Source organism: Corylus avellana, chromosome 6, assembly GCF_965113065.1.
Source record: "Corylus avellana chromosome 6, dhCorAvel1.hap1.2, whole genome shotgun sequence".
In the NCBI taxonomy this organism is placed as follows: domain Eukaryota; kingdom Viridiplantae; phylum Streptophyta; class Magnoliopsida; order Fagales; family Betulaceae; genus Corylus; species Corylus avellana.
The window spans coordinates 27,225,870-27,246,520 of NC_142495.1; the positions used below are offsets into that span (position 1 = coordinate 27,225,870).

At 37.0% G+C, this 20,651-nt stretch overlaps 4 protein-coding genes across 7 annotated transcripts; 3 read left to right on the forward strand and 1 right to left on the reverse strand.

Annotated features, from left to right (window-relative positions):
- Nucleotides 1-1,807: 1,807 nt before the first annotated feature.
- On the forward strand, nt 1,808-3,519 carry LOC132187083 (aquaporin TIP1-3). 2 transcript variants are annotated; one of them, XM_059601251.2, is made up of 3 exons: nt 1,808-2,026; nt 2,590-2,840; nt 2,934-3,519. In XM_059601251.2, exons 1-3 carry the CDS (start codon nt 1,894-1,896, stop codon nt 3,306-3,308), a joined length of 759 nt encoding a protein of 252 aa, XP_059457234.2. In that variant the 5' UTR covers nt 1,808-1,893; the 3' UTR covers nt 3,309-3,519. The 2 variants fall into 2 exon arrangements, with proteins under 2 accessions (XP_059457234.2, XP_059457235.2); XM_059601252.2 differs by lacking the exon at nt 1,808-2,026 and adding an exon at nt 2,038-2,242.
- Nucleotides 3,520-4,249: 730 nt separating this feature from the next.
- LOC132187542 (F-box family protein) lies at nt 4,250-7,911 on the reverse strand. Of its 3 annotated transcripts, XM_088517760.1 has the most exons (6): nt 7,595-7,911; nt 6,272-6,388; nt 5,366-6,172; nt 5,076-5,234; nt 4,652-4,984; nt 4,250-4,494 (listed from the first exon to the last, which is right to left on the reverse strand). In XM_088517760.1, the coding sequence occupies exons 3-6, from the start codon at nt 6,164-6,166 to the stop codon at nt 4,477-4,479; spliced, it is 1,311 nt and encodes a 436-aa protein (XP_088373886.1). In that variant the 5' UTR covers nt 6,167-6,172; nt 6,272-6,388; nt 7,595-7,911; the 3' UTR covers nt 4,250-4,476. The 3 variants fall into 3 exon arrangements, with proteins under 3 accessions (XP_088373886.1, XP_088373885.1, XP_088373884.1); XM_088517759.1 differs by lacking the exon at nt 4,250-4,494 and having other exon boundaries at nt 4,511-4,984; nt 6,272-6,364; nt 7,595-7,910; XM_088517758.1 differs by lacking the exon at nt 4,250-4,494 and having other exon boundaries at nt 4,511-4,984; nt 7,595-7,910.
- An 8-nt stretch (nt 7,912-7,919) lies between these two features.
- Nucleotides 7,920-11,850, forward strand: PHIP1 (phragmoplastin interacting protein 1). Its single transcript, XM_059601883.2, has 4 exons — nt 7,920-8,575; nt 9,228-9,399; nt 11,128-11,174; nt 11,257-11,850. Exons 1-4 carry the CDS (start codon nt 7,980-7,982, stop codon nt 11,801-11,803), a joined length of 1,362 nt encoding a protein of 453 aa, XP_059457866.2. The 5' UTR covers nt 7,920-7,979; the 3' UTR covers nt 11,804-11,850.
- A 4,894-nt stretch (nt 11,851-16,744) lies between these two features.
- On the forward strand, nt 16,745-19,394 carry LOC132187539 (heat shock cognate 70 kDa protein-like). The gene is made up of 2 exons (XM_059601882.2): nt 16,745-17,127; nt 17,601-19,394. The coding sequence occupies exons 1-2, from the start codon at nt 16,914-16,916 to the stop codon at nt 19,241-19,243; spliced, it is 1,857 nt and encodes a 618-aa protein (XP_059457865.2). The 5' UTR covers nt 16,745-16,913; the 3' UTR covers nt 19,244-19,394.
- The last annotated feature ends 1,257 nt before the right edge of the window (nt 19,395-20,651 follow it).

The window sequence follows — 20,651 nt, forward strand, 5'->3', positions numbered from 1 at the left end:
GTAATTTTTTGGGATAACTTCAGAAAACCCCCCTGAAGTTCCAGCCGATTTGAAAAGACCCCCCTGAATTTCCAAAACTCTCATTTAAGCCCTCTGAACTTCCATTTTCTCTCACTTTGGACCCCTTTAACATTAAACTACGTCGTTTTGAATGTTTTATACCCATTTTACCCTTCCCCAAAACTACGTCGTTTTGTGTCCTAAAATTACCCAGCCTAAAACGACGTCGTTTTAGGCATTAATTTTTATTTTTTTAAAAAAAGAAAAAATTAAAAATTTTAAAAAAAAAAAATTTAAAAAAAAAGAAAAAAAAAAAGAAAAAAACTGGGGTGGCTTCAGCCACCCCCTTGGCCAAAATGGGGTGGCCGAACCACCCCATTTTTGGCCAAGGGGGTGGCAGAGCCACCCCCTGGACGGTCTGGGGGTGGCCGGACCACCCCCTTGGCCATGGGGGTGGTCCGGCCACCCCCAAAAGGGTTAAAAAAAAAAAAAAAAAAAAAAACGGGGGGGCGGGGGGGTGCATATGGGGTGGCCGGACCACCCCCAAGGGGCTGGGGGTGGTTTCGGCCACCCCATACGGCCGGTATGGGGTGGCCGAAACCACCCCAGCCCCTTGGGGGTGGTCCGGCCACCCCCAAAAACACCCCATCCCTTTTTTTTTTTTTTTTTTTTTGGGGCCAAGGGGGTGGCCGGACCACCCCCTTGGCCATGGGGGTGGCTCGACCACCCCCAGATCGGCCAGGGGGTGGCTGTAGCCACCCCCTTGGCCAAAAATGGGGTGGTCCGGCCACCCCATTTTGGCCAAGGGGGTGGCTTCAGCCACCCCCTTTTTTTTTTCTTTTTTTTTTTTTAATTTTATTTTTTATTATATATATATTTTACTTTTTTTAATTAAAAAAAAAAATTATGCTTAAAACGACGTCGTTTTGGGCTGGATATGTGTTGTGATTTTAGGACACAAAACGACATAGTTTTGAGGAAGGGTAAAATGGGTATAAAACATCCAAAACGACGTAGTTTAATGTTAAAGGGGTCCAAAGTGAGAGAAAACCAAAGTTCAGGGGGTCTAAGTGAGAGCTTTGGAAATTCAGGGGGGTATTTTCAAATCGGCTGGAACTTCAGGGGGGTTTTCTGAAGTTATCCCTAATTTTTTTATTTGAATAGCACTAAAAAGCGATTGATGTGAGGTAAAAAATAAAAATATTGAAATTAATTTTGAAAGAAATTTTCTAAGTCTTTTGAATCCGGTCCGGCCGAATCCTTTGCCAAACAGACCCGATTTCATGCACACCACAAGTTCACAAAATTCAAAAACGTGCACAGTGGACGCCGCATGATGGATTGGATGGTCGATGTGGGGCCATTAGAGCCGAGAAAACCTAACCTCCATGGTCCCACCAACATACTACAAAAACCCCCGAGCCTTAAACGCACATGTTTTAATATTCGTTGGTCGGTTCGTCCCAATCAAAAAACTCGCCGACCATGTAGCGCGCCATGAGATTTAATTGGCCGAACATCACGCGCGGGCCCATTGTGGGTCATAGGTCGGCGATCCTATTATCCTCGCCGATTCAATTGTAGCTAAATTCGATCACAACCACACACGTGGCCTCAGAGGACGTACTCTGGGCCCCATTCCTTGGCTGTAAAGTGACCGACATGTGGCTTCGAGAAAAGCCACGCCTCATTGGTCACATGGTATTTGTCTTGACCGAGAACCGGTTAGACCGGTTCCCTAGCCGTTATTTTAGGTATATAAATAGAAACTCCCAATAAACACATCTATATGAATGAGAGAGCTTTGAACAAAATCAAGTTAGAGAAATAAGCAAATAGACTTCCAAAAACTTTCAACTCTCAAAGCTCAAGAGCAGCTGAAATTCAAAAAAAATGCCGATTTCTAGAATTGCAATTGGTACTCCAGGAGAGGCTAGCCGTCCCGACGCGATTAGAGCTGCATTTGCCGAGTTTTTCTCCATGCTTATTTTTGTTTTTGCTGGGGAAGGATCTGGCATGGCTTTTAGTAAGCTCCCAATTTCAAAAATACATTCATTCCATTTTAATATTAGTTCATTGTTATCATGGACGAAACTAGAGGGCTGGGCAGCCATGACCCCTCGATTTTGAAATTCTTTTTAAAAATATTTACATATAGTTAAACATAACCGCGTCGCATTTGCCGAGTTTTTCTTCATGCTTATTTTTGTTTTGGCTGGGGAAGGATCTGGCATGGCTTTTAGTAAGCTCCAAATTTCAAAAACACATTCATTTCATTTTAATATTAGTTCATTGTTATTAGGGACAAAACTAGAGGGCTGGGTAGCCATGATCCCTCGATTTTGAAATTTTTTCTTAAAATATATACATATTTTTGGACCTAAAAATTTGGCTTGACTGTTATATTCTAACTTTTTTTTTTCTTTTTTTTTTTTTCTTAAGTGTGGTTGTAAAAAAATCCTTATTTGTTTATCATAAGCTTTGTGGCATTGCATGGTTTGGTCACAACTGATGATACCCCACCCACCACCCAAAAAAGTGTCACTTTCTTGAAATTGTCAAGGGCTGATTGGTGGGTTGTTTTGGCAGACAAGCTTACTGATAATGGGTCAACAACACCATCTGGGCTTGTTGCTGCTGCGCTGGCTCATGCATTTGCACTTTTTGTGGCGGTTTCTGTTGGTGCAAACATTTCTGGGGGGCATGTAAACCCTGCTGTGACTTTTGGTGCTTTTATTGGTGGAAACATTACTCTGTTGAGGACCATTTTGTATTGGATTGCACAGTTGCTCGGCTCAGTTGTTGCTTGCTTGCTTCTTAAGTTTGCCACTGGTGGACAGGTAAGAATCTGGATATGAGAATTTATATTGTAGACTAATTAACAATATTACACCGATTGGGTCTCACTTGAATTTGTACATGACCCACTGCAGGAAACATCAGCATTCTCCCTATCATCTGGCGTGTCTGTATGGAATGCGGTGGTTTTTGAGATTGTGATGACCTTTGGGCTTGTCTACACTGTGTATGCCACGGCGGTGGATCCAAAGAAGGGGAATGTAGGCATAGTTGCACCCATTGCAATTGGTTTCATTGTGGGTGCCAACATATTGGCTGGTGGTGCCTTTGATGGTGCATCCATGAACCCAGCAGTCTCCTTTGGCCCTGCCGTGGTTAGCTGGTCATGGACTAACCACTGGGTCTACTGGCTTGGCCCAATGGCCGGTGCAGCCATTGCAGCCATTGTCTATGACAACATCTTTATTGGCGTGGTTACACACGAGCCACTTCCCACCAATGATTTTTAAGAATATTGATTTAATCTCTCTCTCTAGATTAGTGCATGAGAGAATAAAGATGGGAAAGAAATGCGATTCTTCTTGTGATAGTCTGGGGAATGGAATTGAATTTCCATGTACTTCTGTTGTAGGTGTTCTTCTTGTTGTTTTCCATTTGTGCTCGAGGAATGGGTGAGCTTTTTGTATGTCTTACTAAATCAATGAATGAATTGTTTGTTTTGCAACTTGCTTAATAACTGTGTTTTGTTCTGAACAATGATCAGAGAAAACAGAAACAGAAAATCCCAAACAAGTTTTCAATTTCAACAATTAGCTACTTAGGTTTTCTTATGATTTCAAATAGGTATACTTGTAATTTAAAGTAATTGTGCCACATAGCACGTACAATTGACATATGATGTGTTAAACAAGAGCCACATGTTGTGCCACATAGTACGTACAATTGACATATGATGTGTTAAACAAGAGCCACATGGTAATAATTAAGTGGTCTAATATGACATACTGTTAATTAATTGGACGATAAATTTACAGAATAACCTATTTGAAATCAGACAAAAAACTAAGGATTGTCAAAATTAAAAACCTAAGGGTTCAATTGAAATCACAAGAAAATTTAAGCACTAAATTTGATGTTTCCTTAAAAGAAAGAAGGAAAAAATAAAGAACAAAAGCCAAGCATGAAAATGTGAAAACAGTATGTTACAAAGCTAGAAGATTGGGATAACTAAGAAGATTGGGATGACTAAGAAGATGGTTTTTGTTTCTCAAGTTCAGTTTTTTGTTTTCTATGGATGACTTCATAATTCCTAACATGGCATTAATATTGGGTGCTGATATAGACATTAACGTGTCAAATGAGATACATGCGACATATGATAAATAATTAACTTTGACGGTAAAGTAACAAACGAACCTATTTAAAACTTGGACAGAACTTACCGACCTTATTCTTGAAATTGAAAAATCAAGCATTGAATTCAAATCAAATGAAAACTTACGAGCTAAATAAGATTTTTCCCCTAAATTTTATAGATATACTTGATACACTCTTTTTGAGATCTATGCTTCATCTTTAGGCCACGGCTTTGCTTGTTTTTGGGCTTGGGAGAAGTAGATTCTCGAACAACTTTAACTACTACACCGGAAAATTCAACTACCTTCCTATGCAGGAACCTTATTGGCCATCATATTTCTTCTGGCAAAACAAGATATGGAAGAAACAAGATTTGAGTGCACTGCACTTCACCATTTGAGTGCCCGAGAAGTAAGTACATATTAGATATGGAAGAAACAAGATTTTGAAGACTTGGTTACATCTATGGATCCATGTGCGCATGTTTAGGGCATACCTCACTGATATCTCCGGTTACTTCAACAAACTTATAGGTATGCTTCCTGTCCTGTGACCAGGATGCCACCTTTTCCAAGTTGCTCCTACACTGCTGCTTTGGCTGATACAGAGGAACCTTCTCCAAACTCCGCAAGCAAATCCCATCTGATGTTGCTATGATTAGTGGCTCTAGGGCACCTACCTTTGTAAAATGCTCTGCCAATGAGATCTCATCCTCTTGATTTGTAAATCCCTCCAATTTAACCACTTTGAGATGTCCATGTTCTGAATGCCTGGTGACGTTCTTTGAGTATGTAGCAGTGCTTGGCATGCAGTAGCTCTTAGGGTCAATCTGCGGCAAAACATAAGAACCGGTAAACTCGGTGGCGAAACAACAAAAAATATGAGTAGCAACTTGTTTTTTTCCCTTGGAAGAAACTTACAGTGACAAAAAGTTGCTCTAAGGCAGGACACAGTTTCAGGAAGGAGATTAAGGCCTCACTGTTATACCCTTGTGTTGAATTATCAATCCACCATAGCCTTTTCAATTTGTAGAACTGGAAGTTTGAATGAAAATAGGAAATCGATGGCCAAATCAGTGCCTGCAACATGAATCGTATGAAGTTCTTAATGTATGATGAATAGGAAAACATAGGTTATTAGTGGTTTGTGTTACTAGCAGAACAAAACTTTGAAACCTGTACCAAAAAAGGAAGAAGTTACGAGGACATACCTCAAAAGTCCATTTGCATAGTGTAAGAATTTCGGCGTTTTTGATCGTTAACAGAGTTGGGTTAAAATCACAACTCTTGAAGCCAATGTTGCCAGAGCCTTGTCTGAAATCTAGCATGGCATCTGTCAGGTTAAAATGATATTCGGGCCAGAGCCAAGGGAGAAGACCTCGATACCGGAAAGATCGAAGTTTCAAACATCTAATATGGAAATATTTCAATTGCAGACAATCAAGAATGGTTAAGCTTTTAAGCTTTGGACTGCTATCAATTTCTAAAGCTTGTAATCCATTGCATTCAATGATTTTCAAGTTTTCAAGAAACTGAAAATTGGGAACTATAGAGGACACTGCCTCATTGGTAAGAGAGCTTACTGATTTAAGATAAAGAGTTTTAACAAAGAATGTAGAGGGACTTGGCTGGTGGGTAACGTTTTGGTGCTTCAGCTCCAACGGCCAATCAAACAGCTTTGGAAATTCTTGCTTCCCACTAGAGAAATCCACGTGCAGTTTATTATTAGCTGCAATGGTAGCTAGGAGGATACTATCTTTGCCAAAGTGATATTGAAGCTTCCGGGGTTGCCTTAATGGATCAAGCTTATCAAAATGAGTTAAGAATCCAGAAATTGCATTGGCGGCAGCTTCTATTGTTCCATGTTGCACTGAAGTTGTGTTCCATAGGCCTCTCCATCGAGTAGAAAGGAAGCTGGTCTCTAGTGCAGATTCAGAGGGGAGAAAGGCAATGATGCGGCAAAGGATCTCTTCTGGTAAATTGCTCAGCAAATCCAATGTACTTTCCTTCATGAATTCCTGTTGCAAAAAAATAGATTAGTCCAAATAGACTGTGGAACAACTAGATTATGTCAAGAATTAACTTAAAGAAGAAGAGCATATGATAGTAGTTCTTACTCTTTCTAGCCTTTCAGGTTTCACATTCCTTTTCTTCTGCTGCTGTGGTTTATATTGGGGTCTTGATCTTGATAATGCTTCCCTCTAAAGCTTCTTCCTCGAGTTCAATCCAACTACCTGCTTTAAGGGGATCGTAGAATTAGGACCACTTCTATGGCTTTGACTTTCACATATATCATATCAGTTTCTAACTCACTCAATCTTCTTTAATTAATAAAAATTAAGATACTAAAGGAACCTTTCACGTTAGTATGATATAAATTGATGTGACTGAGAGAAAAGGAATGCTGTTTGACTTGGTTTGATCAAGCCAGGCTAACTCTTATACCCTTTTTATAATATAGCCAGGGAATGTGGCAACCAATGGGGTGAAATGGCTGTGTCCAACTAGTGATTCAAGGACTCTTAGAAATACTTTAATATCTTAGGGAGTGGATGAGCAGACTGTATCTTCAATAATTGATGATCAAGTATCTTTCAAATAGACTGTTCTAAGGCAGACCATGCCAAGAGTTGAAGATTTTTTCTTTTCTTCAAAACTTAGAGTTAAAGATATGGTGCCTATAATTAAAGATATGTAGGTCATGTATGGTCATTTTCAACGGATTCGGATCCCAAGCAATTTTTTGCTCGGATTGCTAGTAATTTGGATAACAAATGTGAAAGAGCCTCTACGAGATCCACCTGCACCAACAAGTGAGTGGGTTGCTCGAGACCCGTTTGGACAAATGAACTTTATATGAACTATCTCACATTTCCTGTCTGAATTACTAACAATTCAAAATGCAAAATTGCCGAGAATCCCATCTGTTTTTTGAACATAGTTGTTATTATTGACTTCACAGAGAACTACAGCGGACTTTAGGCAAACTGTTCACTGTGAAGTCAAAGACAAACAATTATGAAGAGCCTTCTAAGGAAGGGAAAGTTGAAATTAGGAACCAAAATGTTTTCGTGTAACCATGATTAATTAGGGAAGCTTGTCAAATTTATTTATCGTTCTTTAAACGTTTTATAATGATCTGTATACTTGCACGCAAACTAATAGGAATTAAAGAACAATTTTTTTAATAAAATTTAGAATATTTTAAAAATGATCAACACTGACTGAATAGAAAAAGAGTCTACAAACTAATTAAGAGAATAATTTTATGACTAAGTTAGAATTTATAAAATATTTAACTATTATCTTATGGCCAAAACCAAAAGAGAAGAGTTTTATGACTAAGCTAGAATTCATATTTTATCTCGCCAGATACATTGATCTAAACAAAATAAAAAAATAAAAAAATAAATGATAAACAAGAAAAGGAGTCTACGAACCAGGGGGGAAGAATTTCATGTCCATGGTTAGTGATGGAGCAACTCTGCGGGGGCTTGTAGCAGTGATAGCTGAGCAAGCCAGATGGGCCGCCCAAATCCTGGAGCTCATGTCCTCCATCTTTCCCATTCTCCTCTTGTCGTTCATCTCTACCAAGTTGGAGCCCTTTAGCCTTAACTGCAAAACGACCCCGCAGCTTTCGGAGTCAGAACAAAGCAAATTCTTGTCGTTTATAACATCCGCCAGCTGTCTGAGAAAACGGTGCGTTTCACTGCTTTTGCCCAGCAGAGAAAAAAAAAACCCCAAATCTCTCTCTCTCTCTCTCTCTCTCTCTCTCTCTCTCTCTTTGTGTGAGTGTAAGCCGCCATTGTTGTACTATTGGGAAGCATGGTTTTGTCGAACAAGAAGTTGAAGCAGAAGCTAAGAGCCGAAGTCGCCGAGTCGTTAGAGAAATCCGTGGGCGGAAAAGACCGGAGTAGCGATGGACCGAAAGAACCAGACCCGAATGCACAGCCCCAATTGTCGCTGAAGCTGCTTTTGGACACGGCGAGCCAGAGACCCAGGTTGTCAAAGCGTGAGAAACGCAGAAAGGCCCTGCCTTTGCAGGGCTTGAAGGACTCTGAAGAGAATAAGGGAGGTGGGTCAGAGGGTTTGGGTGAGGAGAAGAAGAAGAAAAGGAGTAAGAGGAAGAGAGAGGAAGAGGAGGGAAAAGATGGAGACTTGGGTGAGGAGAAGAAGAAGAAGAAGAAGAAGAAGAAGAGGAGTAAGAGTAAGAGAGAGGAGGAGGAGGGAAAAGATGGAGACTTGGGTTCTGAGGGAAATGGGGTTGTGAAGGAGACCGAGAAATCGAAGAAGAAAAAGAAGAAAAAAAAGAATAAGAAGAATAAGAAGAATAAGGGTAAGATTGAGGAGGAGCAGAGCAAAGGTGGTGAGAATGGAAGTGAAGGGCAAGGGGTCGCAGAGACAAATAGGAACAGTGACAGGTAAATTTGAGAGTATACCCATGTGGTTAATTCTAGTTTTTCTTGTTAATTTGATGGGTTTTAGTTTGGTTAGGTTATAGTGTTGTTTGATTGGCCATTTTGGAAGTGCTTTTGTTGCTTCAGGAGAATCTATGTATGTCTTGATTCGGAAAAGTACGTTTTTTGAAATCCCAAGTGTGTTGATATTATGTTTGAGTTGATTCTGTGATATTGGTAGTAAATGGATTTGCTTTTCTGTTTGGTTGGCAAGAAAAACTGGCAAAAGGAGAAGGAAAGCAAGAAACTGTATAGGTGATTGCTATTTCTACTCAAAGTTTGATGCTTTTAGGAATGGTTGGAGAGACAGTTGGATAGATGCAGCGATTTCCTGCAAAACATACCTGGACATAGGTTTTTTTTTTTTTTTGAATGTTATGCTTGATGTTGGTTGATATTATCCTCCAACGTTTTCCTTAACAAGTAAAGAATTGTTTTTGTTAACTTTTTGGGGGGTTTTGTTTATTTAGGAAAGTTGTCTGCTTGTATAGAGAATAGAGAAGGGAATTAGTTTGAAATGGAGCTGGCTTCTTTCGCTAAGGCGATGATGATAGTTTGTAGTGTCTCCCTTATATATGTCTTCTTCTCCTAACTTAGTTCTTTTTTAATTTAACAGTCAAGCATACGAGGAGGTCAGTGCAAAAGTCTACGCTGGAGGTATTCCATTTTACTCGAGTGAGGATGATATTCGAAGTTACTTTGAAGGCTGTGGTTCAATAACTGAAGTTGATTGCATGAGGTTTCCTGAAAGTGGGAAGTTCAGAGGAATTGCCATTATTACTTTCAAGGTAAGGAATTAGTTAGAAGCCTTCCACATACATCTTGATCTTGATCAAGATTGTCTATTTTAATTAATTACGACTGTAACTTAGAAGTGATTTTTTTCCCTCTTCCATAAGAGTTAGGGAGTGGTTGCTAAAAAAGCCTAGTGAAAATGAGCTTATAAATATGTAGATATCATCACTTTGGAGATAAACTTGTAGAGAATATTGACTGCTGAATTGAAACCATTAAAACTGGTTAGCCTAGAAGGGTATTGGTCCAAATCATGAGATCCTCGATCCGATTGGATCCTATTTTCAATTTTTTGTTCATGAAATATGTTTTCGAGAATGAGAACAGAAAACCGTCTCAAGTTAATTTCAGTACCATATTTTTTTTATGGAAAGAATCATACTCAAAAACTATTTTTAGGAAACAACATACTGAAAATTTGTTTGGCAACCACATTTATTTGGAATTCGGAGAGCTAGAGAGAGGGCCACCTCCCTGACGTTCCTTCCCCTCAAACTGCCGTGACACATGGCCCAAACTGCCAGCCACCACACCTTCCATGGCTGGAACCGCCAGCCACCACACACCTCTCACAGCCCAGACAACACCATCAAAGCACTACCAACTATTGCTGCTGCCACCCATAGCCTCAAAACTCCCAAACCAGAAAATCAAACATCATCACTGCCCTTCCACACTCACACAAAACTACCATTGGCAATGCCCAAATACCACAACAAATCCACTCCCATCCACTTGTTGGCCAATTAATTACAAGCTTGTCAATCTTTTCTGCCAGTTAGTTACAATAATACAAATTCATGATTGCCAATGCATATGCCCACTCTAGCTTGCTTCAATGGTAGCAATTCATACCTCCAACCCTAGCAATGTGCCTTAAACAGCATTTGCCTGCAAAAAACAGAATATCAATGTTACTAAAGTCCATGACTGACCGCCTGTCCATCTAAATCATCTTTACTGAACTTACAATCTCTAACTCTCAAACTACTTCAATCATCACCTCCCAAATAATTGACTGCCTGTCATTCTTCACAACAAACAAAGTATAGTTCTCATCCACACTGAGTTGAAGCTGATGAGAACCACAAGCACTTTCAAATTTACACAGTAAAAAAAATTCAAGAGAGAGAGAGAGAGAGAGACCAAGATCACTCAATTTCTAATAAAAACAACAGAGAAGAGAAGGAAGAAAGACAAAACAGCATCAGATGATTCCTACCTGGACAGCTTGTGCTTGATGTAATTACCTAACTGGTTATTCTTGTTTTGACTTTTGAGATGGACTATAACCTTTTTGGGCATAGTTTTGTAAGGTAAGTGGGGCTTCACCCTTATAAGAATCACAAGGATTTCATTGTAATTAAATCCATGCCTCTTGTTTCTTGCATATTGAAAAGCATAGAGTTGTATAATTAAGTTAACTTGTGTTTCAAGGTTTCAAACTCTTGCTCCAGAGTATGTGCTTCGTGTAAGGTGTTCAGAGCATGCCTTGAAATATAGGATTACTTATACCTGAGGCACGCACCACATAGTGGAGAATGGCCAATTTCTATTATAATGGCCTAACACTGATTTAACTAACAAAATAGGGTAACCAAAATTGCTCTTAAACAAAAGGAAAGTTTCCAAGGGTAAGAATTTTTGCTAAAATTAGCTGAACGGAGTTCGTTTCCTGATTCCTGGTTTGCTTGATCTTACTGTTATACTGTTTCTTACAGACTGAAGCTGCAGCTAAACGAGCCTTGGCCCTTGATGGATCTGACATGTAAGTAGCATATACACGGTGTTCTCTTCAACTACCCATATGTAATTCCCATATCATGCTTATGTAGCTTTTAATGTCTCAGGGGTGGATTGTATCTAAAAATCCAACCATACAAGGCAACTAGATCCAATAAAGCTCCTGATTTTGCCCCAAAAATAGTGGAGGGCTACAATAGAATCTATGTTGGAAATTTGTCATGGGATATAACTGAGGATGACCTGAGGAAACTTTTCTCAGACTGCAAGATATCATCCATACGTTTTGGTATACATAAGGAAACAGAGGAATTCCGCGGCTATGCCCATGTGGATTTCTCTGACAGTCTATCGCTGACAATGGCATTAAAGTTGGATCAGCAGATTGTGTGCGGGAGACCTGTCAAGATAAGTTGTGCAGTTCCTAATAAAGGGACAGGAACCCATTCAAGATCTGCACCTACAATTGAAGTAGCTGAAAATGTAGCTGAGAATGTAGCTGAGAATGCTGAGAATGCTGAGATTGCTGGATCTACTGTCAGCAGTGGTAAGATAAGGAGGAGGACATGCTATGAGTGTGGTGAAAAGGGCCATTTATCATCAGCTTGTCCAAAGAAGCAAAATGCTGAATCAACAAATTCCATTGCAAGTTGAGCATGTATGAAGAGTTCCCATCATTCTTTGTTTCCTATTAATATTCATTGGTAGGTTAAAAGAGGTTTTTCTTTTTAGGAAGAACTTTTGTTTTATTTTGCTATTACAGGTTAGATGTTCCCAAGTTTTGTTCAACCTGACTTTGTTGGGAAGAGTTAAAGGAATAGCTCTGTAATTCTTTCTGTATCAGTTAAGCATGTTATGCCTGTTGCTTGTTAGTATACATATAAACTGATGAAATTTCATCATTGTTTGATTAAGTCAATGGCAGCTGATTCTTCATCATTTTAACAACAAATAATTTGTTGTCGTTTAAATGGTGGAGAACGGCAACAAACTCGTTAAACGGCAAGGGAACTGTTACTAAACGATAATAAACTTTATGGACATTTATCCTTCTTATTAGAGCACTTATACTTGGCTCAATAAATATTTAGTTAAATAACACTTTTTTTTTTTTTTTTTTTTAGTTACCTATTTTTTCAAAGCGCCTACATTCATCTTAATATTTTAACTATTCACTTTCAATTTTTTATTTAAAATATAGGAAAATTACACTTTACCCTCTAAAGTTTGAGACGATTTTCAATTTAATCTCAAATGTTTCAATTTTTGCAATGCAAACTTTCAAATTTTTGTAATTCGACCAATTTTATCTCAAAATTTCTATATTGCCCCTAATTTTTTATTTTATTTTTATTTTTAAAAAAAATTGGGACGCAAAAATGGTTAGATTGCCAAAGGGGTGGCTACGGAATTTTTTTAAAAAAATAAAAAATAAAAAATTAGGGGTAGTATGAAAATTTTTTGATAAAATTGGTCAAATTGCAAAAATTTGAGAGTTTTGGGGGGATGCATTGCAAAATTTAAAACATTAGAGGTCGAATTAAAAATCGCCCCAAACTTTAGAGGGGATAAAGTGTACTTTTCCCTTAAAATATTCATTCTTTATTTACTTTCTCTATTCTCAAAGAATAAAGATAATCACATTGATATTTTTTTAATCAATATAAATTACATATTGTTGAGCTACCGTATACAGCAAATTTGCTATAAGGCTAGCCAAAATAGTTTTTTTTAGCTATTTTGTTGAGTTTAATGTGAGTGCTCTTAAGTTTATTGCGAATGTTTAACCTTCTTAGATCATTCGGCATAACAAATTTTCTTTTCATTTTAATTGAAAAAATTACCTACTTTTATTTCCAAGCTTTTTAAAAGCATTTATATCTCATTCTTAAGGATTTCTTTATTGCTTTTTCAACAATAATATTTTTGAAAATTATCTTTTCATAAGGTTATATTTACAAAATTCTATATTTTCTCAATGATCATATTTCTAAAAATTCGTAGAGAGGAAGAGAATGCTTAAGAGGAGAGAAAGGAAGAGAAAGGAGAACAACGAAAAGAAAAGAAAAGAAAAATAGAGAGAGAATAATAGAATTATATATATATATATATATATATATATATATATATATATATATATATTAGGTTTGGTGAATTGTACGGTATTCACGAAATTGGTCTTCTTCCTCTTCCTTCATTAATTCTTAGCGTATATATATATATATACTCATAGAAATGTTAAATATTATAATTCTATCAAATATTTCCCAACAAGGTTAACGTGATACTCTCAATTAATTATTGTTAAATAAAAAAAATCAAATAATTAATTTAGAGCATCATATCAATATTATTAAATAATTATCAAATAAATATATAGTATTTAACATTCCTATTATAAATACACACTACAAAAATTGTATTTTTTCCTGACATGTAGTTTCTGACGTGTTAGATGGTTTGACATGTTAGTAAATTTTATTGACATGGCCTTTTTGACGTGTGTCAGACGTTAAAATTTTGGATGTCAGAATTGAAAATTTTCTAACGTGTCACTTTTAACAAGTCAATAATTTTTGAAATGTCAAAAAGTGGCATGTTAAAAAAATTTCCTGACGTGTCATTTTCTGACACATCAAAAAATTATTGACTTGTCAGAAATTGACACGTCAGAAAATTTTCTGACGTGTTAAAACTAACACGTCAATAAATTTTAAAAAATAATAATTTTTCTTTTTAAAATTTTTTTTTTTCAATTAAAAAATTTATTAATTTAAATTATTTTTCAATTAAAATATATATTTTTTAAATTTTTTTGAGAAAAGTTCACTTACTCCCCTCAAACTACTACCACATTAACAATTTCTCCCCCAAACTTTCAATTGCGACAATGTCCCCCCAAACTACCACTAGAATGACAATGTCCCCCCTCCGTCAAATAAAACCGTTAATACTAACGGTAGGGGCATACTAGTCTTTTCAATGAAATCTAAATGTCTAAAATAAACTTAACAATTACTTTAAACATTTCAACAATTAAAACCACGTCTTACCTATTGGCCAATGAAACCCAAAACACCCAGTCTTCTTCTTCTTCCCTAATATTCTCTTCTAGTCTTCTTCTTCCCCCATTCTTCTCAGAACAATTTCTGTACTTGCAGGAGCATGATTTTCGTTGCTCAAAACGACGTTATACAATTTCTATACTTGCTGGTGCACAATTTCTATGGGGAAAGTGAGTTTGCTCAAGATCTTCAAGCCAACACCATTCTCGCTGTCACTGCTTTGAAAATGGTAGAGAAAATAAATGCAGAACGCCAAGCGTGAATGTAATCCAACCCAAGTAAATATGTTGTAATTATCTCCTCTCAAGTACATGCAACTAGATTCTCGGTTAAACTTACCCCCATGATACGCTTTAAATAGTAAATTATGTCCAGCCATCATATGACCTGTAAAAAAAGATATGAGACACAACTCAAATTTTTATTTTTGTAAAAAAAAAAAAAAATCATTTGTCTAATATTTTATTTATTGTTTAATAAAAAAAATACAGTCTTTGACCACTAGAAAACAAACAAACCTTTATGATTGTCTTCTTGTGTTGTTCGCTAATTAATTAAAAAAATTTAAAAAATAATAATAATAACCAAAAAAAAAAAAAAAAAAAAAGACTAGCTGAATCATGATTCAAAAGCTTAATTCCTTCTATCATCTATTTTTTCAAATCATTTGTTTGTCTTTTATTGCTATACTTAAAAGAACGTCTGGTAAAGAACCCAAAATTTTTTTTTTAAAAAAATGCAGTATTATATTATTTCATAGTATACAAGGAAATAGAACTATTCAGTGGATCGGTATATATATATGGTATGACTTAGCATGTGTTATATATATAACACATGCCAAGTCATACCTTGCAGGATGTCCTACGTCAGTGTTGGCTATGGAAGGGCTATACGGGAAAATACTTTTACTGCATAGTGCTCTTGGCTCCGTCAATGTTGGCTACGGCAAATACTTTTACTGCATAACTGTTGGCTGCATGCGTCACTGTTTGCAAAGGCTAAACCCTAAAGGTTTGATAAGTGCACATACCTTGTTTGATGCAGGATATCTTGTGTGAAAATTCGGTAATAATTCTGCAAGGTGAAAAATGAAAAGACACATTAAAGTAGGAGGGTATTGCGGTCATTTTAAGTCAAATAAGGGTATGATAGTATTTTTAAAGTCAAATGTGTGCACATGACATGCACATGATGCCTCTACCGTTAGTATTAACGGTTTTATTTGACGGAAGGGGGACATTGTCATTCTAGTGGTAGTTTGAGGATGATATTGTCGCAATTAAAAGTTTGGGAAGGACATTATCAATGTGGTGGTAGTTTGAGGAGGGTAAGTGGACTTTTCCCAAAAAAATTTCACCAATTTCTACAGCTCTCCCTCTCCATTTTCTCATTCTCTCTCTCTTCTTTTCTCCACTTTTGTTTCTTCGGCCGGCCAGCTCTCCCTCTCTTCTTTTCTCCATTTTCTCACTCTCTCTCTCTCTTCTTTTCTCCATTAATTTTCAAAAACCCAAACCTAAAAATCTTCAATAAATCAAAAACCCAAATAAAAAAATCAACCTGAAAAATCAAAAACTCAAACGTCAAACCCAACAAATCTTCAAAAACCCAAAAAATCTTCTTATCTTCTTTTCTCCTTTTATTTATTTATTTATTTATTTTTCTTCCGCTTCTCTTCTCCTTTTCTTTTTCTTCTTCTTCTTCTTCTTCTTCTGCTTCTCTTCTTTTTCTCTTTTCCTTTTCTTTTTCTTCTTCTCTCTAGAGGGAGCTGCAGCTGTGCAGAGAGAAGAGGGAGATCGAGAGAGGAGAGAGAGAGTGGGGAAATAAAAGAAAAATGGAAAGAATAAATGTTGAATAAAAGAATAAAGGGAAAGAAGAATAAAGAATAAAGAAAAAGAAGAGGGAAAAAGTTGAATATCTCGTTCAATTTTTTTAGTGACGTGTCAACATTTAACACGTCAGAAATTTCTGACGTGTTAAAATAGCATGTCAGAAAATTTATGACGTGGTATTTTTGGCTATGTCAGAAAAATATTTACTGACGTGGCAAAAAAAAATCATGTACTATAGCCACGTCAAAAATTGATTATTTTTTTGTAGTGACATTGAAACGAAATGAACATAAAACTCGAGCAGCACTCTTCAAGTAACCTCTGAATTTGCTTTAGAAATGAATGAAAGTCATTTTGGAGTAATGCTATAAGTCTTGATAGAGTCATTTTAGAGTCATCCTAAATGTGATATGACTTTTAAAATTACCAATAGATCAAAAGTCAATAAATCATATCTCAAATTTAACGGTAATTTTAAAAGCCACATCATATTTCAGATGACTCTAAAAAGACTTTAAGAGACTTATATCATTACTTGCCATTTCATGAAAAATAGGACACTTTTTCAAATTCTACAACAAATATAATTTGGTAAGATAAATCTTTAGTAGGATTCACAATCTTTTTCTTTTTCTTTTTTCTTTTGTCTGAGCAATAAGATTCTCTGTTTACTTAATGAAATGGGTAAAGCACAGAGAAAAAGTTGCTTTTACCTTTACAAACTGTGTCTACTTCGTGAGCAAGGAAACAAATTCAATAAAATGACCATCTTCAACGTGTCATCTACTTTAGTTTCGTGATCGTTTCAGACGCAAGAGTCTTTCTTCATCTACTTCATTTCTGTCATCTTGCAGACGTATGTCATGAATGGCCGGCGAAGGAGAATGGCCAGCGATAGGGATTGATTTGGGGACGACGTACTCGTGCGTGGCAGTATGGCAGCATGATCGCGTAGAGATCATAGTCAACGATCAGGGCAACAGGACAACACCGTCTTATGTTGCCTTCACTGACAAAGAGCGTTTGGTCGGTGATGCAGCCAAGAACCAGGTCGCCAGGAATCCCACAAACTCTGTTTTTGGTAATTTTTAGTCTATAGCCATCTTAGCTCTTTTTACGTCCAAATTATCAATTTCATATTTGTAGTTTAATTAGTATTTAAGAAGTAATAGAAAATAATCTGCTTGTCTCTTAACTGACTGAAAAAGATTTATTAAAATCAATATTTGAAGCGATCTCTTAAGAAATATTAAAAACTTACAACTAATCACATGCTAGCTAGTATTTGTAAATGGTAACTGTTCCATATATTTCGCATCACCCTGGATTTGATGTTGGCCCAAAAATTAGATGATCTTGAGTCCTTGACGAAAATGAATTCTTCTTAAGAAAATTGGTCATATAAATTGTTTTATTTTTTTTCCTACCGTCTTTAATTCATTCCAATTCTTGATATGCTGATTGTTTTTCTTTCTTTCATTCCTGTGATTCGTTGCATCTTATGCTTTAGTCTTATCAAATCATTTTGCCATTTTTTTTCTTATTATTTTGCAGATGCAAAGCGGTTAATTGGTAGGAGATTTAGTGATTCTATAGTTCAAAGTGATATCTACCTTTGGCCATTCAAGGTTATTGAAGGTCCTACCGACAAGCCTATGATCGTGGTCACTTATAAGGGTGAAGAGAAGCATTTTGCTGCAGAGGAAATCTCATCTATGGTCCTCAAAAAGCTGCGTGAGATTGCCGAGTCCTACCTTGGCACAACTGTGAAGAATGCTGTAGTCACTGTCCCGGCCTACTTCAATGATTCACAGCGCAAGGCTACAAAGGATGCTGGAGGCATTGCAGGACTAAATGTCATGCGGATAATCAATGAACCAACGGCCGCAGCCATTGCTTACGGTCTTGATAAGGCTAACATTGGTGGGAGAAACGTGTTAATCTTTGATTTGGGTGGCGGTACTACAGATGTCTCACTACTTACTATTGACGGTGATACTTTTAAAGTGAACGCCGTTGCTGGAGACACTCACCTTGGAGGTGAGGACTTTGACAACATAATGGTAAAATACTTCGTTGAAATATTTAAGAGACATCACAAGGAGGACATTAGTGGAAATGCCAGAGCTCTAAGGAGGTTGAGAACTGCTTGTGAGAGAGCAAAGAGGATTCTTTCTTCCGCAAGTGAGACTACCATTGAAGTTGATTCTTTATATATTGGTATTGATTTCTTCTCAAGTATTACCCGTGCCAAATTTGCGGAACTCAATATGGACTTGTTCAAGAAGTCTATTGAGCTTGTGGAGAAGTGTTTGAGTGATGCTAAGATGGACAAGAGAGAAGTCCATGATGTCGTTCTTACTGGTGGTTCTTCAAGAATTCCCAAGGTGCAGCAGTTGTTGCAAGACTTGTTTGATGGAAAGCAGCTTAACAAGAGCATCAACCCAGATGAAGCAGTAGCTTATGGAGCCGCTCTTCAAGCTGCAAACATGATTGGTATGGGTAATGAGAAAGTTCAAAACATTGTGCTTTTGGATGTCACCCCTTTGTCCCTTGGGGTGAAGACTGAAGAAGGTGAGATGTTTGTTGTGATTCCGAGGAATACCACCATTCCCACCAAGAAAGAGCGGGCCTACAGCACTTTCTATGACAACCAAACTTCTGTTTTGTTCCCGATTTATGAAGGTGAGAGAGCAAGAGCAGTGGATAACAACTGGTTGGGACAATTTGTGCTTTCCCCCATTCCTGCAGCGCCCAGGGGTACCGCTAAGATGAAAGTATGCTTTGAAATTGATGCCAATGGTATCTTGAACGTTTCTGCCATGGAGGAGACCACTGGCGTAAGTTACAAGATCACAATTACAAATTACAAGGATTCACTATCCACGGAAGAGATTCATAGGATGGTCCAGGACGCAGAAAAATACGAAGTTGAAGATGATAAGCACAAGAAGAAGGTTAGGGCTAAGGAAGCTTTGGAGAACTATGCCTACAAAATGAGGAGTATTGTCAATGATAAGGAGATTGGTGACAAGCTTGACGCTTCTGGCAAGGAGAAGATTGAAGCTGCTATTAAGCAGGTGATACATTGGTTAGATGGTATCCAACATGCGGAGGCAAATGAGTTTGAGGACAAGCTGATTGGACTTGAGTTAATCTGTAATCCCATCATTGCAATGAGATCTGGAGAACCATAAGCAATTGAGCAGCTCTTCTCATAAAAAAAGATTGACACTTGGAGTCTGTTATGGCACCTTATTAGTATTTCTGTTGTCAGTGTGTTTTGATGTCGCTTTATTTGGTAGCAGTTGGAAATTGAAATATGATGTGTGATTTATGGTTTTGTCATTGACGGTTCTAATGTTAATGTTTCATGGCTTTTCCAAGTGCTTGCAAATGCAGCTTCCACAAATAGTTTTCATGCAAATTAAAATTCTAATAAATTGGATTAGAGGCATATTTTAAATATCAACCTAAACTATATGTTTCGAAATGATGAAACGACGTTACTTCATCAGTGTGCACGAATAATCAGAGAGAGCTAATTAAATGTACCAAATCTAACCATGATCCTTGCCTTCTATATGAGAACAAATATATGTCCATTCAATTACTATTAATTACGACTTGTCTTGAAGATAAAATTAATTTTTAGCTTATGGTACAATGTGACAATTCCCTAAAGAAACTCTCTTACATATAGTACAATGTCACAATTCTGGCCCCCCAAATATAATATAACAATTAAATGTATTTCAAACAAACCCACAAGCAAAAATGTTCAAATACATTTACAAAAATAAAAAATAAAAAAAAAAAGTTCAAATACTGAAACTGGATTTGGCTTCAAAGCTAGGCCCCATCGCCTATTGTTGCTAAAAGAACAACATAAATTTCCTCCGACCCAATTAAAAGAAAAGATTTGTCTATAAATGAAGTTTAGCCTTTAATCCCCAATAGCTATTCTGTTTGGAGTTGCTCAGTCAGTAGATTTCTGTATTATCTTCCATGGTCTTGATATTTGGAAATTGGAAAAGTTAGGAATATTTAAGGGGAAAATGTAGTTTACCCCCTTCTAAGTTTGACCCCATTTTCAATTTGAACCCCAATATTTAAAAATTTACAATGTACCCTCACAAAGTTACAAAATTTTACAATTCGATCACTCCGTTACTCAATTCCGTCTTTTCAGATGGAAAGTCAAACACGTGTCACGCATGTGATAATTTTTTCCCAAATCTTTCCATTTTACCCTTAACTTTTTTTTTTAAAAAAAAAATATTACGGCCACCCCCTTTGCCCATTTGAGGGGTGGCCAGGCCACCCCTATTGGGGCCCTTGGGGTGGCCGAACCACCCCATGGGCCGTGGGGGTAGCTTTTTCTTTTTTAATTTTTTAATATTAGGGGCAAAATGGGAAGATTTGATATTAGGGGCAAAATGTAACTGTTCAACTTTGTGAGGGGCAAAATGGGAAGATTTGAGAAAAAATTATCACATGCGCGGCACGTGTTCGACTTTCCGTCTTAAAAGACGGAATTGGATAACGGAGTGTTCGAATTGTAAAATTTTGTAACTTTGTGAGAGTACATTGCAAATTTTTAAA

What these genes read in the sequence shown, in the direction of transcription:
- LOC132187083 (XM_059601251.2), top strand. Translation starts at nt 1,894, where the DNA reads ATGCCGATTTCTAGAATTGCAATTGGTACTCCAGGAGAGGCTAGCCGT. An exon ending in AGGATCTGGCATGGCTTTTA is followed by an intron (nt 2,027 to 2,589) that starts GTAAGCTCCCAA and finishes TTGTTTTGGCAG; the next exon opens with ACAAGCTTACTGATAATGGG. An exon ending in AGTTTGCCACTGGTGGACAG is followed by an intron (nt 2,841 to 2,933) that starts GTAAGAATCTGG and finishes GACCCACTGCAG; the next exon opens with GAAACATCAGCATTCTCCCT.
- PHIP1 (XM_059601883.2), top strand. Translation starts at nt 7,980, where the DNA reads ATGGTTTTGTCGAACAAGAAGTTGAAGCAGAAGCTAAGAGCCGAAGTC. An exon ending in TTGCCATTATTACTTTCAAG is followed by an intron (nt 9,400 to 11,127) that starts GTAAGGAATTAG and finishes TGTTTCTTACAG; the next exon opens with ACTGAAGCTGCAGCTAAACG. An exon ending in GCCCTTGATGGATCTGACAT is followed by an intron (nt 11,175 to 11,256) that starts GTAAGTAGCATA and finishes TTAATGTCTCAG; the next exon opens with GGGTGGATTGTATCTAAAAA.
- LOC132187542 (XM_088517759.1), bottom strand. Translation starts at nt 6,166, where the DNA reads ATGAAGGAAAGTACATTGGATTTGCTGAGCAATTTACCAGAAGAGATC. An exon ending in TATGCAAATGGACTTTTGAG is followed by an intron (nt 5,235 to 5,365) that starts GTATGTCCTCGT and finishes TTCATGTTGCAG; the next exon opens with GCACTGATTTGGCCATCGAT. An exon ending in TAGAGCAACTTTTTGTCACT is followed by an intron (nt 4,985 to 5,075) that starts GTAAGTTTCTTC and finishes GTTTTGCCGCAG; the next exon opens with ATTGACCCTAAGAGCTACTG.
- LOC132187539 (XM_059601882.2), top strand. Translation starts at nt 16,914, where the DNA reads ATGGCCGGCGAAGGAGAATGGCCAGCGATAGGGATTGATTTGGGGACG. An exon ending in TCCCACAAACTCTGTTTTTG is followed by an intron (nt 17,128 to 17,600) that starts GTAATTTTTAGT and finishes ATTATTTTGCAG; the next exon opens with ATGCAAAGCGGTTAATTGGT.